Consider the following 17,747-nt stretch of genomic DNA (forward strand, 5'->3'; position numbering starts at 1 on the left):
GAGACCAGATCGGTGTTTCCCGTGATGAGCTTGACAACATCGGCGATTTCGGTCTTTAAGAATGAAGATGCATGCATCGACTTCTTACGCTTCCGATTCCGATGAAACACGTTTTCTTTTTTCTCTTTAGTGGCTTGGTTATTTCTCGAGCAGAGTTTCACTGTCAATAACAATGCTTAATATCAAGCTTGGTTGGTTCGATTTCATCACCATCTTTCTTTAAATTGGAGACATAACCACCTGCTCTAGCTAAGAGTTCACGTACCTTTTCATTACCTTCTTTCTCTGTTTTTTTTATTTGTCCATAAATCCTTCGTCTTATGGGCTATTCCAGTTAGTGATAACCGGGTAATTTTGATTTTCTACTTATCTTTTATTCGTTGTTCCTATGAAGACATCGGTTTTGGGAGATTTGGGGATTTCAGTTTTTCAGTTTATGATACGCACCGGATGGTTACAACTACTCAGGAGCGACTGCTAAGATTTTCCTCAGGTAATTTGGTTTGGGGGAAGACGGAAGGTGAGGGAAGACAGGGAAGACTGTAGGATCAAGTTCATTCCACCATTTGTTTCTCAATTCCACGATTTTTACTGTTCTACTTCCATCGCCGTCGATAACTTTATGAAATCGAAATTAAAATCGTCGTCAGGAGGCTGTGGTGGTGAGGATCAGCGTCGGTGACGAAGCAGATTCCCGCATCTGAAATGAAGTGTAGGGTAGGTTCCCTTCTTTTCCATATATACACTTATCTTTCTAATTGTGCCTGCAATGTGTTTGATAAAATGCCCCTGAGAATTTCATCATCTATATATGCTTTATTTCATGTGTTGAACATAATATTTTTTATATTAATGAATTTTTGCACATGTGCCAACACCAACATTATCAAGATTCAAGTACCCATAAAGTATTTCTAATTAATTTTCTTTTGAGTGAAGGTGTAGGGGTTTCGGTGTTCCACTAACCGGTTGAAAAGCTAAGTTCGGAATCCCAAACCCAAGAACCTTAATAGCTGGTTGGTTGGCAACTATACGAATGAAATAGTGTCATGTAATTGAGGCAATAAGTAACAATACACCCCTTCCCAGTACACGAAAGTTGTACTACTATCCCCTCCTAAAATTGGATAGAGAGTCTGGAAGCTCATACCTGCATCATAGTTATAGAGTAAATTAAATTGAATCTATTTATTTATTTGTTTATGTTGTTAATTTTCACAATCTTTTAAAAGGAATATAGAAGGCTTACACTTGATTCTCAGTTCGAAGCCGACTAACATTTTTAAGCTTTGGTGTAGGTATAGAAGCAGCTTGTGGATTCAAAGCAACTAAAGCTTTTGACATATCACCTTGAATGCCCATACTTTCTTGCATTTTCTGTAAGTTCATTGTGAATTCATTCATGTCAAGTTTGATAGTTGGGATTTCATCTCCATCTCCATCATCATCATCATCATAGTATTGATCTTCAATGTCACTTAATGATAATTCTGTTGTTTCCGGCTCTGGAGTTGTTGGTTCTTCAATGATTGGTTCACATTGTCTCCCAAAAGATTGTGTGTTTGAAGTGTAGTTGTTTTCGGATGGAGGTAATGACATGGGTGTAGTGAATAGAGGGGGGATTGGATTTGATTCAGTTGCATTTGGTACAGAAGGTACTGTTTTCTTTTCTTCTGGTCCTGGGAGAGCAAGCCTTGCACTGCATCATTTAGACATCGCTTTTGTTATTATAATATTTGCAACAATTTCACTATGCTTATTGCTTAATAGTGTCCTGTTTCTCATCTGAACACATTCAGAGCACCTGAATGTATGTATATATACTTTACCTTGCGAAAGCACTTGCAAATTAAGTGATGACACTCTTCTCTCATTGGGCATGCGTTACAGTTTGGTTTACTCTTCGTGCAAAAAACCTGCATTTTTTTTAAATTAATCAAGAAATCAAAAACTTCGTATCTCTTTTCTTCAAGTTAGAATGGTTCTTACCTTTCCTAATGTGATCATTTGGTAGTGTAAATTGTATCTGTTATTTAAGTATATGTTAATTAGCTTAAAGTTTTCATAAAACGATATATACATAAAACTAATGTTTTCGACGTTGTTTTGTTGATATGAATGATTTTAGGGTAAGGTTGGTTACAATGTCAACTGATCCAGCTTGCAAAGTCTAGGCCAGAGATATTTCTGAATCGTCTCCAACACGGGATACCTGTGTGAAAAAGTAAGTTTAGAAGTATTTTAACAAAACAATATATGTATATTTATATATTTTATGTATTACACTATTACTTACATCTCCAAGAGATGAAGTCAAAAAGATTCTGGTAGTGGTTGGAGTGGGACCCACCCCAGTCTCACTACTATCCTTCCAACATTTATGTCAACCTGAAAAAAAGATATATTTTTATTTTTTAATAAAATCTCTTCCAATACGTCAAGTTTATATATATATATATATATATATATATATATATATATATATATATATATATATATAAACTTAATGTACTGTTAACATACCGGAAAGGCAAGATGGTGAAGTGTTAATAGACGCACACACTTCAACACTTTTCAGCCCCAATCCACGAATACTTAGCAAATAATCCATGCATTTTTATATATTACTATATTAGTATAGATAACAGAACACATAATATATAAGATTTATGAATACTTTTAGAACTCATCTGTCATAATTCTTGTAGTTAGAGTTTCTTTTTGACTTAATGATTTAATTGGGTTAAGCATTTTGTTCAGACAAACAACTATAAATGGTTGTTTCTTTTCCATATTGTGAAATATGTTTGTTGGAATGTAAGGGTAAAATTGTCATTTACTCTCTACCCGTTTCTTTGACCAAAGTACCTGTACATGTTTTTCGGTAAAAAATAATTATTATTTTCATAGTTTTTGTCCAAATTGCCCCTTCATACTTTTTTTTGGATAAAAAAAATAATGATTTCAACACTTCTTGCCCAAACTATCCATATATACTTTTTTTGGTAAAAAAATCATGGGCCGGTTTTTTTCCTGAAGGGTTTATTTGTCAAAAAAGTTAAAAATTTAAGAAGCAGAGAGATCTTTGACTTTGCAACAATTTGGTAAATGGTGTTGATTATTTAACCCTAAAAAAATCTTGATTTCTTGAATCTTGAGGTGATCATGTTTTGACTTTTTGATTAACAGTGAGGTAGTGAAATTCAGACATCTTATGACATTTTTCTGGAATGGAAACTGGTCTGGATATTTCAATGTTGAGCTGGAAGAATATATTGAGATTCCAAGTGATAGTTGAATTACTTTTAATGTTTAACCAAAGACGAAAGCTTTGGAGAATGGTCAGAAGGAACGTGATGTTATCCTTAGTTTTTATATACAAATTCAAAAATGGAAAAGAAATAAATTAAAAGTAGGTTGCTATTTGTTGCATTTAGATGTGTTTGAACATACCAAATGGTGGCATGGTTGGGCATACCGGTGATGTTGAGGCTACTGTTGTAGCATGCAAGGCTGCTAAAGAAGCTGTTAAGGTAAAAAAAAAAAATATTTTTGAAAATTGTTAATTTGTTTTATGTTTTTGATTGTATATGAATGAATTTGATTTTGTGAAACAGATGATCTTCGATGTTTTAGATCAAGTGGGTGGAATATTTGTGGTGACTGTAGATCATGGTAATGCTGAGGACATGGTGAAAATGAACAAGAAAGGAGAGCATGATGTTGATAAAGAGGGAAATGTTCAAATTTTAACCTCTCACACTCTGCCAGTAAGTTAGCAGTAACTCCTATTTGAATGTTAGAACTAAAGAATTGGAATTTAACAGAGTCGTATGTATTGTTTTGTAGCTTCTTTAAACGTTTAACATAATAAGTTAATGGGATAAATGCAAGAAATAGAAATAAAGTTCGATATATTTGTATGTACTATAGCATTCTACTTTTATTTCGTTCTACTCCAACATTACACTTACGCCTTACCTTTTTATTTTCATATTAGGGCGTTTTACTTTCAAAAAGGTACATATTATACTAAATTACCATATCAACAAAATTCACATTCTTTAGATTAAATGCTCCATTGTGGTGGTAAAGTGGTATCATTCGCACATTTTCAATGCTATAAGTTGGAGATATTCACATCCGACCCCCCAAATAGATTTAAAATTTGATAAATGTGGGTGTAATTACCCTAGCTAACGCTAGCAATATCAGCCTAATTAATAGTTTAAAATAATCATAAAGACTTAATCAGAGTCGGCACCAACAATTCCTCTTCCATCCCTTTCCTTTTTTATCTGCCAAACCAACCTGCATTCTATAGTTAATACTTTGCTACAAAGTTAATATTTTGTACAAAATTCATAGCCAAGCCATCACATTCTATAAACAAATTGTCCATGTAAGAGTATCTACATAAGATAGACGAAACAAGAAAGAAACTACCCCATAACGGTATTCAAAATATAAATGTTCTCACATCCGACCCCGCATCCAACCCCCGCAACGCGGGGGTTCCCCACCTAGGTATTATTATTATTATTATTATTATTATTATTATTATTATTATTATTATTATATACACTAATAAAAGAGTAGTCTTTTTGCCAAGTGTCATAATATTAGAACTCCTAATTAATATGATGTCATTTGTCATTCTATTAATTCTTCATTTTAAATTCATTAAACCTCCTAATTAATGTGACGTTATTTGTCAATCTATTTATTCTTTATTTTAAATTTTAAATTTTATATTATTGTTTTCATTAGTTCACAAATAAAAAGAGTCTAATATATATGATAAATTAATTACACATATTTATTTGAATCAATAATTATAATTTTACATAACTAATAAAAAAATCTATTAATTAATAATGTATTTAAAATTTTATATAAATAATTGATTAATAATTTTGAATTTTTTATTATGAATATTTAATTAATTTTGTAACCGTGGTTTCCACGGGTTATAAACTAGTATATATATAATATATATATATATATATATATATATATATATATATATATATATATATATATTAAAGGACATGGGAAGTTTAACTTTTCATGTTTATATTTTTAACATTATATTTTTATTTTTTCTTAATTTTACCACTAAAGTTTTAACAAATTTTTTATTTTTATAATTTTGCCACTTTATTTTTACTTCTTCATATTTTTGTCACTGAACTTTTACTTTTACTTCTTTAAAACCTTTTTTCTTTATTCTTTTATAATTTTACCATTTTATTTTTACTTTTTTTCCATGTTCATACTTTTAACACTATATTTTTATTTTTTCTTAATTTTGCCACTAAAGTTTCAACAAACTTTTCATTTTTATAATTTTGCCACTTTATTTTTACTTCTTCATATTTTTGCCACTAAACTTTTACTTTTACTTCTTTAAAACCCTTTATCTTTATTCTTTTATAATTTTACCAGTTTATTTTTACTTTTTTTTTTTTTAATTTTGTCACTAAAATTTCAACAAACTTTTCCTCTTTATAGTTTTTGCACTTTATTTATTTTTTATTTTTTTATATATTTTTGCTACTAAACTTTTACTTTTAACCACTATATTTTTACTTGTTTATAATTTGGCCACTAAAGTTTCAACAAACTCTTCCTCTTTAGAATTTTGGCACTTTATTTTTACTTCTTTATATTTTTGTCTCTAAACTTTCACTTTTACTTCTTTACAACCATTTTTCTTTATTCTTTATAATTTTCGTCTACCGTATTCTTGTATCGTTTATTTTTTTTTTTCTAAAAATATTCAGTTTTGACTTTTCTTACATGTTTTTTATATTTTCTCAAAAGTGTTTCATTTCTTTAATCCATTTACAGTTTTGTCTCTCATTTTTCAAGATTATTCTATTTTGATACTTTTTTTCTTCTATTATCAACCCGAACTTTTTAGCATTCAGACTTTTGTCAAATGTTTTCTAAAAAGTTGCTAAAATCAATCATTTTCTTTATTTTTTGTAGTTTTCGTCTATCATATTATTCTACCCTTATTTTTCTAAAAAGAATGACTCATGCAACGCACGGGCCTTTTCCTAGTTATTATTAATTTTTTACTAATAACTTTTTTTTAAAGATAAAATTTTATAATTATTAATTAATTATTTTTAATAAATTATTAATTAATAGGTTTATGTTTTTTTATTTATATAAAATCATAAATTCAAATAAATATGTGAAGTTGTTTTTCAAAATATATGAGATAGTTTTTATTTGTGTATTAATGAAAAAAATAATGTTATTATATAATAAAATGTTAAATTGATTGTAAAAATAAAATAACCATAGTGAAGTAAATTAAAATTTATATATGACAAATCAGAAAATTAAGTTGTTGAAATAAACATATATAAAAAAAATATATAACAAATGAAAACAAAAATTAACAATAAAATTTTATTACAAACAATAATAAAAGATGTTGTAAGAAAATAATATTTTATAAACTATTTAAAATTTTCTAAACACTTATTTATACACAACAATATAAGTTTTATTTGTAATCAGACACCAATTTTTTCATGTGAAAAAAGTCACATGATAGATGAACTTTGACCATTTGATACAATTAGATATATTTTTCGTTTTCCTGTCATCCAAATATAATTTTATTATTTCAGATTGCTCTTTAGCAGAAGTATGATCCATTTTATTTTAATGAATTTGTAAAACAAAATAATTTTAATTAAAATTTAATATGAGTTCGTATGTTAGAAAATAATTTATATATAATTTTAAAGATTATTTTAAAAGTTCATAAAAAAAATATAAAATATGATGAATAACAATAAATACATGTAAATAAACATACTCATCTATTAGTTTATATGTTAAAGTAAACATTAAATATTTTTTTCCATTACCTATAATTTAAAAACAATAGCTATATATACATGTATGTATATGTAACGTCTGCAACTTCGAGCTAGCCAATTAACATATAATAAACGATAATTATTATAATTTGAACCCTCGAATAAGAAGATTGCTAGTATTGCGCGTTGCAAAATATATATTTATAAGTCTTTTAGGGGATTTATCGATAAGCAATAAAACTACATTTTGATAGAGATTATTTAGGATAAATTCTCTTAACTAAAGTTATAATAGTTGTGACAATGATTTTGTGCATATGAAGAACTCTAAAATTCAACTTCGTATGAAGAAGTTATGCTTTTTTGAAGTTTCGCGATTAAATCGACACGGCTATGCATGTCGTAAATAGTGAATCTGTAACATCCCAAAATTCAAACCCGAAAATTTCATTTTTGAATTAATATGTTTAATAAATATTTTACCAAAACATTGTCGATAAAACAACATCTTACAAAATCATAATGTTGTGTCTCAACCATGAAATCAAAAGTAATGAAAATCAGAGTACAATCCTAGAAACTCAATGCGGAAACTGTGTGTGTGTGATGCGCTGCTACACTGCCGGCTCCTTCCCCTTCGACGAAGAGGTAACTAAAACCAAAACCAAAACTGTAAGCACAAAGCTTAGCGAGTTCCCCTCATCATACCACATACCATACAATATCGTCGGTATCTTTCAACCGGTAACCATCATCAGTATCTTTCAACCGGTAATAAACATCGGTATCTTTCAACCGGTAACTGCCATCGGTATCTTTCAACCAGTAACTATCATCGGTATCTTTCAACCGGTAAATGAGGACTATTTCACCCCCTACCACTAGCATGCAACAACAGATATAAGCATACAGTCAAGAATATCCGGGTACTGACCTACCCCTAAGTCCTAAGGACCACTGTCAGGGAAGCTAATCCCTACTACACACATAACATGTCATACAGTTAAATCTCATGACCAAAACACATAATCAGACCAAGATAATTATCACAAAGACAATCATCTTCTAAATACCCCTTTTTGGTGGGCCGGCATGGTGGTCTTAGACCCGCCCCTACTGGAAGGTAACTCACCTCAATGTCGTGCAGTGTTTGAATTATCCTCGGCGCACAAGTCGGCTCCCTTCGACTCCTCGATTCCTACACGACAGCCTTCAAGTCAACACACAGCACGTGCAACCCTAAACAGGGTTAGTCCAAGACCAGTCAAAGTCAACTTCAAGTTGACCGACTCGCCGAGTTGGGCCGTCAACTCGTCGAGTCCCTAACCCTTTACTCGTCCTTATCCACGTCTCGACTCGTCGAGTTTGGCATTGACTCGACGAGTTCCTCTTTTGTATGAACATCGCATGAAACTCATCCGACTCGCCGAGTTGTATGAATACGCGTCGAGTCCACCTTCATCTGATGAACAAGTCATGTCCTCGACTCTCCGAGTTGCATGAACAACTCGTCGAGTTCATATTCAATCTTAAGAAGATTGCCTTGGACTCGCCGAGTCTGTTCTAGTACTCTTCGAGTCCCATGAACTCCAGGTCTAAAATTATGTCCAATGTGTTGGGTCACTCTTTATGTCTGGTTACAACCATTCTAACACTCAACTGAGTTCTTTTGACCTTCAATAGATATGGGACTCAAAACCCTGGACTCATCGAGTCCCATGAACGGATTCGCCAAGTCGGTCACGTCAATACTCTAAATCCTCGATTTTCTGATGTACAACCTTTGATCAAAAGATAGATCCAAGCTTCTACAATCGATCTAGCACGTAAAGTTACAAACTTTACGTGCTTGCATGAGACTTTGAGCTCAAAAAGACATAAAACAAGCTCTTATGATGCATGGGACTTTTCATGGGTGCAAAAGCAGTCCCCAACTGCCTTGTGACTCCCTTAATGACGTGATTCAGAAGCTCTAACCCCCAATCATGTTTGCAATCATGGTTGGCCATCAAAAATGGCTTATAAAAGCCTTAAATCTCCCCAAAAAGGGATCTAACAAATGAAAGAGCAAGGTTACAGCTTTTTACCTTCAATGAACTGTACAAGGTGCACAAAATCAGGTTCCCTTAGTCTCTACTTGCTTCCTCAAGCTTTTCTCCTTCCTTCTTAAGATCACAAGCACCAAAATCCACCAACAAGGCTTAGATTGCTTCAATAACGGCTAGGGTTTCAATGAGAGGTGTTCTGGGAGCATAAGGGACGTTGTGGCTGACCTAACATTGTTTAAATAGGGTGCAAACCCTCGGATTAGGGTTTTTGTCCAGACAGAGTCTACTCATCGAGTCCGGGACCCAACTCGTCGAGTCCATCACTTAAATCTCGCGTCCCGTCCCGCTTCTACTCGGCGAGTTGGTCCTTCAACTCGCCGAGTCCAAGGCCAAAAATGCAAATTACTTAGAAAGAAATATGTACCAAGACCCAGGTGCTACAAATCTCCCCCACTTATTTTAGACTTCGTCCTCAAAGTCTGTTGCTCGTTCCTGAAACAGATCTGGGTAATGCTCCATCATCTCGTCCACCGGATCCCAAGTCCATTCCGAGCCCTTCCGGTGCTACCATTGCACCTTCACGAGCTCCACCCTCTTGTTCCTCAAATCCTTCGACTTCCGGTCGAGGATTGCCACAGGCCGCTTGATGTAATTCAGGCTGTCATCAACCTAAATGTCCTCCAAGGGCACTACTACAGAGTCATCCACCAGGCACTTTCGCAGCTGAGAAACATGGAAAGTGTTGTGTATCTGACTGAGTCCGGCTGGCAGTTCCAGCCTATACGCCACCTTGCCCACCCGGGCTATAACCCTGAATGGTCTAATGTACATGGGGCCCAATTTGCCCCGTATCCTGAATCAAATAATGCCCTTCCATGGCGACACCTTCAGGAGAACCATATCCCCGACCTGGAACTCTAGGTCTGATCGGCGCTTATCGGCATAGCTTTTCTGCCGATTCTGAGCAGTCTGAAGCCTGCTCCTGACCTGCTGAATCCTTTCTGTCGTCTTGAGCACTACATCGGTGCTCCCCATGACCCTCTCGCCAACCTCGCCCCAGCATATTGGGGTCCTGCACTTCCTTCCGTATAACATCTCAAAGGGAGGACGATTGATACTCGTGTGGTAGCTGTTGTTGTAGGAGAACTCATCCAACGGAAGGTAAGTATCCCAATTACGTCCAAAATCTAACACACGCCCGCAGCATATCCTCCAGATTCTGGATGGTCCGCTCTCTCTGGCCATCCATCTGTGGGTGAAAGGCGGTGCTGAAATGTAGACAAGTGTCCAACTCCTCGTGGAATTTCTTCTAAAACCTGGAAGTGAACCGAACATACCTGTCCGAAATCACCGACACTGGCACCCCGTGCCGCGCCACCACCTCCCTGATATAGATGTCGGCCAGCTTTTCGGCCGAAATACTCTCCTAAATCGGGATAAAGTGGGCGCTCTTGGTCAACCGATCGATGATGACCCAAATCGAATCCACTCCCCGCGCGGTCCTAGGAAGTTTTATGATAAAATCCATCGTAATGTCTTCCCATTTCCACAGCGGGATATCCAACGGCTGCATCTTTCCTCGAGGCCTCTGATGCTTGGCCTTAACCTTCCTGCAGGTCAAGCACCTCTCCACGTGCCATGCCACATCCCGCTTCATACAGGGCCACCAATAGTCTAGACGAAGATCCTTATACATCTTCGTCGTCCCGGGATGAATGGAGAATCGGGATTTGTGCGCCTCCTCCATCAGAACCTGGCGCACACCTCCGTGGTACAGCACCCACACCCTACGGTGTAGTGTAGGTAGTCCTCGACTGTCATAGTCGAAGGAGGAAACCTGCCCCACTATCCGCTCACTCTTCCAATGTTCCTCCTTCATGGCCTCATGTTGGGCCTCCCAAATCCGCTCCAAAAGCAGAGTCACCACTGTCATCCTCAGACATATATCCCTGATCGGCGCTGCCTTGCGGATGAGCGTGTCAGCCACCACATTGGCCTTCCCCGGATGGTAAAGGATCTCGCAATCGTAATCATTCACCACGTCCAACCACCGACGTTGCCTCATGTTTAGATTCGGCTGGTCCATGAGGTACCTCAAACTCTTGTGGTCCGTGAAGATGGTACACCGGAACCCATAGAGGTAATGCCACCAAATCTTAAGGTCGAATACAACAACCCCCAACTCCAAATCATGCGTCGGGTAATTCGCCTCGTGAGGCTTCAGCTGCCTCGAAGCGTAAGCAATGACGTGCCCTCTCTGCATCAATACTGCGCCCAAACCCAAGATGGACGCATCGCAGTATACAACGAAATCCTCCATACCCTCTGGCAAGGCTAAGATCGGCGCTTCGCACAATCTCTGCCTCAATGTCTCAAACGCAGCCTGCTGCTAAGGCCCCTAACAAAAGTGAAGGGTTTTGAGCAAAACATCATTCCTATGGTGTACATGCAAACCCTAATAGCTTTTGGATCTAGTTTGTCTAATGAACATGCAATTGAATATCCAAAGCTATAAACCCTAGATCTAGCATACAATTAATCATATTAACATAAGAATGGGGTTTAGATCTTACCTTGATTGTTATATAGCAATAACAATCAATCCTTGGCTTCAGAAAGCTTAGTGCCTCAAATGTTGCACCTCTAATGGTGTCACAAACACCAAGAGAAACTTGGATGAAGAGGAGAAGAGAGGAGGCAGCTAAAAACGTCTACAAACCCTAGAGGGAGTCTTAGCCACGTTTTTGGGGCAATAGGGTTCCTTTATATAGGTAGGCTATTAGGGTTTTCAACTAGGAAACCCTAATCTGACTGCTTAAGCCCTAAGCAGCCCATGGATTCACTTAACATATCCCTTGGACGATTTCTAATGGGCTTCCCTATAGAATTCGTCCAACCTATATATTATTAAGTAATCCATAGCTCAATTGTAATTATCTCATAATTACAAATCCAGTCCCCTAAGTTTAATTAATCTCTCTTAGCCACAAAATTAATTCTTAATTAATTCTTGACTAATATTAATTAAACAATATGATTTCTCCTTTAATATATTATTCTTATAATATATTAATAAATAATAATTAAACCTTTTCTCTCCTTAATTCATCCTACATATTGCTATGGTGAAGGAAACCCAAAAGGACCATGCACTATCGGGTCAAGTACATACCAAAATAGCTATGGACTTAGACACTAATCCAACAGTCTCCCACTTGGATAAGTCTAATAACTATTATGCATATGACTTTAGATCTTGATCTACATTCATAGCTTTCAAAAGCCGTTGTTGGATTAGTGTCTAAGTCCATAACTATTTTGGTATGTAGAGAATTTACAAGCGTGTGACTTTAGATCCTGCGTATGACCAGCAAATAGCAACTCACACATCTTGGTTTTAAGAATATACAATTTTATCAACTCACAATCACTCGTGATAAAATCCATGAAGTGATTCTTGTGAGTGTGGGTTTAATCCAATGCTCAAAGTCATATTCATAAGCACTCATGAACGTTGCAACAAACATTTGCTATGTCTAATACACTTTAGACAATCTACAAACCAATTCATGACAGTCTTCATTCATACCTACTTCCAACATATGAACGATTGTGGACCATTCGAATAGTTCGATTATTCTGAAATAATTAATTATTCAGGAAGTCAAAACATGCAAAGTGAAACACAAGAATAATACTAATCCTATATGGTCCCAAACCTTTGAGTATAAATAAAACACCTTTTATTCATCATCATATTAATTACTCATTATTTGTTGTTTCTGTTAATTAACTTATTACTTGAATTATTACTACACTTGTCCCATGTTAGCATGCACACAATGTTTACCTACGGTCCTTACTTTGTGAAATAGATCAAATGAACACATTTCCAATTATACTCATTTCACAACTCCCAATCCTTATCATAAGTATAAGAATATCAAATTCTTGTCACTTATAGAATATGCTAGATTCTAACATTTTATGCAATGATCCTTTCGTAAAGTCATAGCTCAAAATCATCAAGACTTGGCCAATCTTTATTAGAAACAATTCTATAGATATGATGTCTCTCACTCAAAGTACATTCCTTTGAACATCCTTCTTGCATAAAAGTTTCTAATCTAGACATAGATTCTCAATATCCAACTCCCAATATGGAAACATTTCCATATTTGCCATATGACAAATCATTCTTAATAGAATCTTATCTATTCATAATAATGTCGATATGGTCCATCCAATACCATACTTTCAACTACTCACAAGCGACCAATCGTTAGCGAGCTTTGGATCGTCCGTTGATAGTTGTTTAATTATCTTAGTCAAAACCGATTCTTGTCCTTTTTCCCTATAAATGCGCTAGACATTTGGAAAATTTTAGAATGGTCAAATATAATAGCACTTGCAATCAATCCTATACTCGAAGCGTATGGGACACGATGCATAATGTCTTACTTAAAGATACGATACTTTATCAATCTCTTGCCATAATATTTTATGTGTCACGTTCTTACAATTCGAACTATGAGGAGGGATGCCGTAATCATAATCGAAATTTAAGAACACACTATGTATCCTTTGACTAAATTTATTAAAATTTCTCAATCTAAGCTTTAGATTTTGAAACGAAGTACAATATTCTCCCCTTAATTATAGCAAAACAACTTTTCAACCCTTTACGACTTTGCAAAGTATAACTCTTGTTTTCTATAATTAATATTGCTAACTTGCAATACTTGCCATAATAATCATACAAGCATAACACTTATGCTCCCACTATCATGATGATTATTATCATATAAGCATAACACTTATGCTCCCACTAGCTTTGACATGTATTCAGAAAACAGCTTAACTTCCAGAAAACAATACCTATTGAATTTCTTAAGTTCATATTTCTAATACCTAATGCTTTGATAATCCTTTATCAAAGCTTCTTAAACTTATACACTTTTACTTTGGATAGCTCATATGTGTGTCTAAACAATTCAGACTAATTGCCAAATCTCACAATTCGAATTACGGAAAGGGATACCGTAACCATAATCGAATTCGAGAATATAATTTTCACAATCACTATCTTCTTAAAATCTCTCTTAGTGAAAGCATTTCCTCACAGTCATTTTCATGAAGGAGGGAATCTTATGACACTTAGATTTTAATGGTGTATGTGTTCCTATCCATGCGAATTTGCTAAAACCAGAGTTTGCGACAAATCCGAACTTTCTCAATCTTGATCTCTTGCCTTATGGTAACACGGGTGCCCACCATGTCTTCCAAGTAGTTAAGTAGTTCACCCTTTCTATCAATGTACTTTTCATTGATCAAGGTGCTTGCCTTTTATGCGTTCAAATGAGAACTCATAGAACTCACATGCATAATTAACTCAATTAGAATGGCACGGAAACAAAATAACGTCAACACGATAGGTTATAAACCTCAAGTCATGTGCTAGTGATGATCGATAAGGTTTATTCTTGATTTGTTTTGAAACCTTTAAGACCATTAATACTCCCACTGACTCCTTGACATATAAGATTCTCTTGTCACGAAACATTCCTTGACAAAACAAATATTCAAGAGTTAGTGTAGTTCTTATCAAGACAAAACACTTCACATAATTGGTCCTAGTTGGTCTTTGTCTTATCCAAGACAATACAACTTACCAATTTCAAATGTGCAAGAATAAGAAAACTTTTCCAAATTCCACATTTTTTGAGTGTTATAAACCTTCTTGAGACTTGTCACTCAATTTCACAATCTTGGAGTATAACTCTAAGACTTGATATTGGAACGAAGTATGATTGCCTTCTTGATTTAACCATTTCTTCAATTCTCGATTCCTCTTCTTAGACATACAATTGCACTAAGACTCACTTAGAGGATCAATTGAGATATGGTTCTTAATCATTAAGACCTATCATAAAACATAATAAAAGGTACTATCCCTTCTTCTTAGAATAGAGAAACTTTTATCTTTTTGCCTACTTGATTCGTCTTATTCGTTCTGCTATTGATGGAAACTCTTTTAATCAACTCAGAATTACACTTAATCTTATAAGTATAATTATATTCACTAAACTTTAGTAAATCATGACGAACATATTTGTCACTCTTGTGGTAGACTTGATCAACGTACGACCTAGTGTACTCGATCTCCTAGTCCTTCAATTTACACTTTGTCTAAGAATTAGTCTAAAATTCCCAAATGTGAGTTTTTCATTCATCATACAATACTCGTTGCATGATTCCAAGTTTCTGTCCAATTGAAATTTGGGCGATGAAAAACTCTCCCTATTTCGTAAATTCTCGACATTTCCACAAATAACATAATTAAGAATCAAATCCATTATTGCTATTAATAGAAACATTCAAACATCAATTTTTCATACACGCCATTGCAAGGATAAATAAATAATATAAAATCAAAATTTATTTTATTGCGGAAAAATTTGTCCTTACAATGCAATTCAATTGAAAAACTATGTTAATACATATTTCTTAGCAATCTATTCTAACTCGAAGTAGTAGCTCAAGAATCTAATCTTCAAGGAATGCGATCTAAATCCATTTCTTCACGATTAGATTCAGCTCACTTCTTCCCTTAAGCTTCCTCTCTTTTCTTCGATCCTACAAAACATCAAAATGTAATCTTATCACATCATGTATTAAGAATCTAGAATAAGAACTTAAAAGAGTTAGTTAATGGATTTTACCTAAAGTAGAGCCATACGTTTTGACTCTCTCATCTCTTAGATCTCTTGAGTAAATAGGGCAGCTTCGTCTCCAATGCCCCTTCTCTTGGCAATAGAAGCAAATGGACTCTTTTGGAATGGCACAAGGAACTATCTCAGAATTTACCTTTTCTAGATCTCCAATGTCACCATTTTCAATGTCCATTGAAGTTTGGGAGTTTGATTCACCGGACAAATTTGCTCGACCAGCTCGCCAAATCATTGCTGATTCAACAGCTTTAAGCAAATAGGTCAAATCAATGAGGGTCACGTCATGATCCATCATATAGTACTCTCTAACGAACTCACTATATGATTCAGGAAGCGACTGAAGAACCCAGTCAATAGCCAACTTACCTGAAATCTCGACACCCAACATCCTTAACCTATCAATGTGTGACTTCATCTCTAAGACGTGTACACACACAGGTTTCCCATGTTTACTTGCCAAAAGGGCTTGAACTTTTCAAGCCTTCGAACTTGTGGGTTAGGGAGAATAATTGGAGGAGGTGGAGGAAGTGAAGCATGATCTCTTGTTCCCCGATCGAATCGTGGAATATCATCTTCATGTGGAAAGCTTGTTGCACGGGATTTAGGAGGACCATAGTTGTCATACTTTGACATCTACAAAACATGAGAAAATTCAAGTTAAGTTGATTAGGATCCTCGATGTGACACCCAAATGAAACATCGAGGCTAGGATCCAACACAATACTCCACAACCTAGAAGAGGGATGCCGTAATCTAGTTGCAGAACATTTGAAGGTAGGTAAATGACGATTTACCAATTTCCACCATGAAAAACGAAAAAGAAATTTAAGTTTTAAATCTATTGAAAATTCCTAGATCCTTTGAGATTCATTGAACTTTTCAATGGCATGTTTAAATCTCGATATGCCCCTCGATTTGTGACTGGGATGCCGAGGATCACAAAACAGGGTGTGAATAACCATGCAAACTTACATGGTGCGCCCAAATGTTACAGTCACCTATTTGATGTGCCGGATAACCACACACGCTCCACCGAACTATGACAAACAATGAGTCACCCTTTGCTACCTTTTCTTAGACCATTTAGTGTGTCGGTTAACCACACACGCTCCACTAACGTCTTCGCAAGGGCACAAAGTGTAATTTCATGGAATTGCATCAATTCACTTTTGCCTAAAGTAACTAAGATTGGGAATTTTGTAAAAGCATTTAGTTACTTTTGTACTTCATTATACTTATAATGGAAGGTTTCTATCATATCCTACCCGTTCGGCTAACGACCCTCCACTAGTCAAGAGTGCGGTGGGTAAGAGTGGATACCCATTCAAACGCCATTTTATAGGCAATTTCCTTAAACACCCCTTATATACCAGCTTCGTGAATGAGGCCTACTAACGGTAAGACTGACACTTTACTCATACATATATAATACTAGACTTTTAATGTTATATATAGTATAGGTGTATTTTACACTTTTAAAATACTAGGTGGTCTAATTTAATAAATTATACTTTTAATTTAGTTAAATGTAAACCAAAACTTTATGGGTTTATTAAATCTCTTTTAATTACACTTTAATTAATTAATAAAACCATAAGGGTGTAATTTGAACTTTTCAAAATACTAGGGTTTTAGAATTTAACATTTTCAAAATTAAACTTTTAATCAACTTTTAAATTCCAAAACTTGAGGGTAAGTTTTGAAACATTTCAAAACATTAGGGTTTAACTTATTTAAATTTCAAAAACAAAACCTTTAAGTTCAAATTTAAACTATAAAACCTAAAGGGATTAATTTGAAACTTTTCCAAACTTTATCAAGAATATTCTAGATCACAAAATTCAAATAAGGCAATTAACAATTAATTGGTGGTTATCTAATTTGACCTAGTCCAAATTCTTGAAAGATAATTCACCAAATAACCCAAATAATTAAATCTAATCATATAAGGAAATAATTATTTAACTAATATGAAGTTATCTTTAATTTTGGCAAAGATAATCACCCAATATCATAAAAATCTGATTTATATCAATAAAAAACGTTTTGGTAACTATCCCATAGCCAAAGAAACATAAAATCTCGATTTTCCTTCTTTCTGACCAGCTGACTCGCCGAGTCAG

At 34.7% G+C, this 17,747-nt stretch overlaps 1 protein-coding gene and 1 pseudogene across 2 annotated transcripts; one reads left to right on the forward strand and one right to left on the reverse strand.

The window, feature by feature from the left end:
- Positions 1–1,107: 1,107 nt before the first annotated feature.
- On the reverse strand, positions 1,108–2,611 carry LOC145068271 (transcriptional activator DEMETER-like; annotated as a pseudogene).
- LOC145069548 (2,3-bisphosphoglycerate-independent phosphoglycerate mutase-like) lies at positions 1,336–3,906 on the forward strand. 2 transcript variants are annotated; one of them, XM_079016483.1, is made up of 4 exons: positions 1,336–1,379; positions 2,129–2,224; positions 3,190–3,533; positions 3,618–3,906. In XM_079016483.1, the coding sequence occupies exons 3-4, from the start codon at positions 3,438–3,440 to the stop codon at positions 3,777–3,779; spliced, it is 258 nt and encodes an 85-aa protein (XP_078872609.1). In that variant the 5' UTR covers positions 1,336–1,379; positions 2,129–2,224; positions 3,190–3,437; the 3' UTR covers positions 3,780–3,906. The 2 variants fall into 2 exon arrangements, with proteins under 2 accessions (XP_078872609.1, XP_078872610.1); XM_079016484.1 differs by lacking the exon at positions 1,336–1,379 and adding an exon at positions 1,617–1,655.
- The last annotated feature ends 13,841 nt before the right edge of the window (positions 3,907–17,747 follow it).

Source organism: Lactuca serriola, chromosome 8 (genome assembly GCF_051521515.1).
Source record: "Lactuca serriola cultivar US96UC23 chromosome 8, Lser_US96UC23_V15, whole genome shotgun sequence".
In the NCBI taxonomy this organism is placed as follows: Eukaryota; Viridiplantae; Streptophyta; class Magnoliopsida; order Asterales; family Asteraceae; genus Lactuca; species Lactuca serriola.

What these genes read in the sequence shown, in the direction of transcription:
- LOC145069548 (XM_079016483.1), top strand. Translation starts at nt 3,438, where the DNA reads ATGTGTTTGAACATACCAAATGGTGGCATGGTTGGGCATACCGGTGAT. An exon ending in CTGCTAAAGAAGCTGTTAAG is followed by an intron (nt 3,534 to 3,617) that starts GTAAAAAAAAAA and finishes TTTGTGAAACAG; the next exon opens with ATGATCTTCGATGTTTTAGA.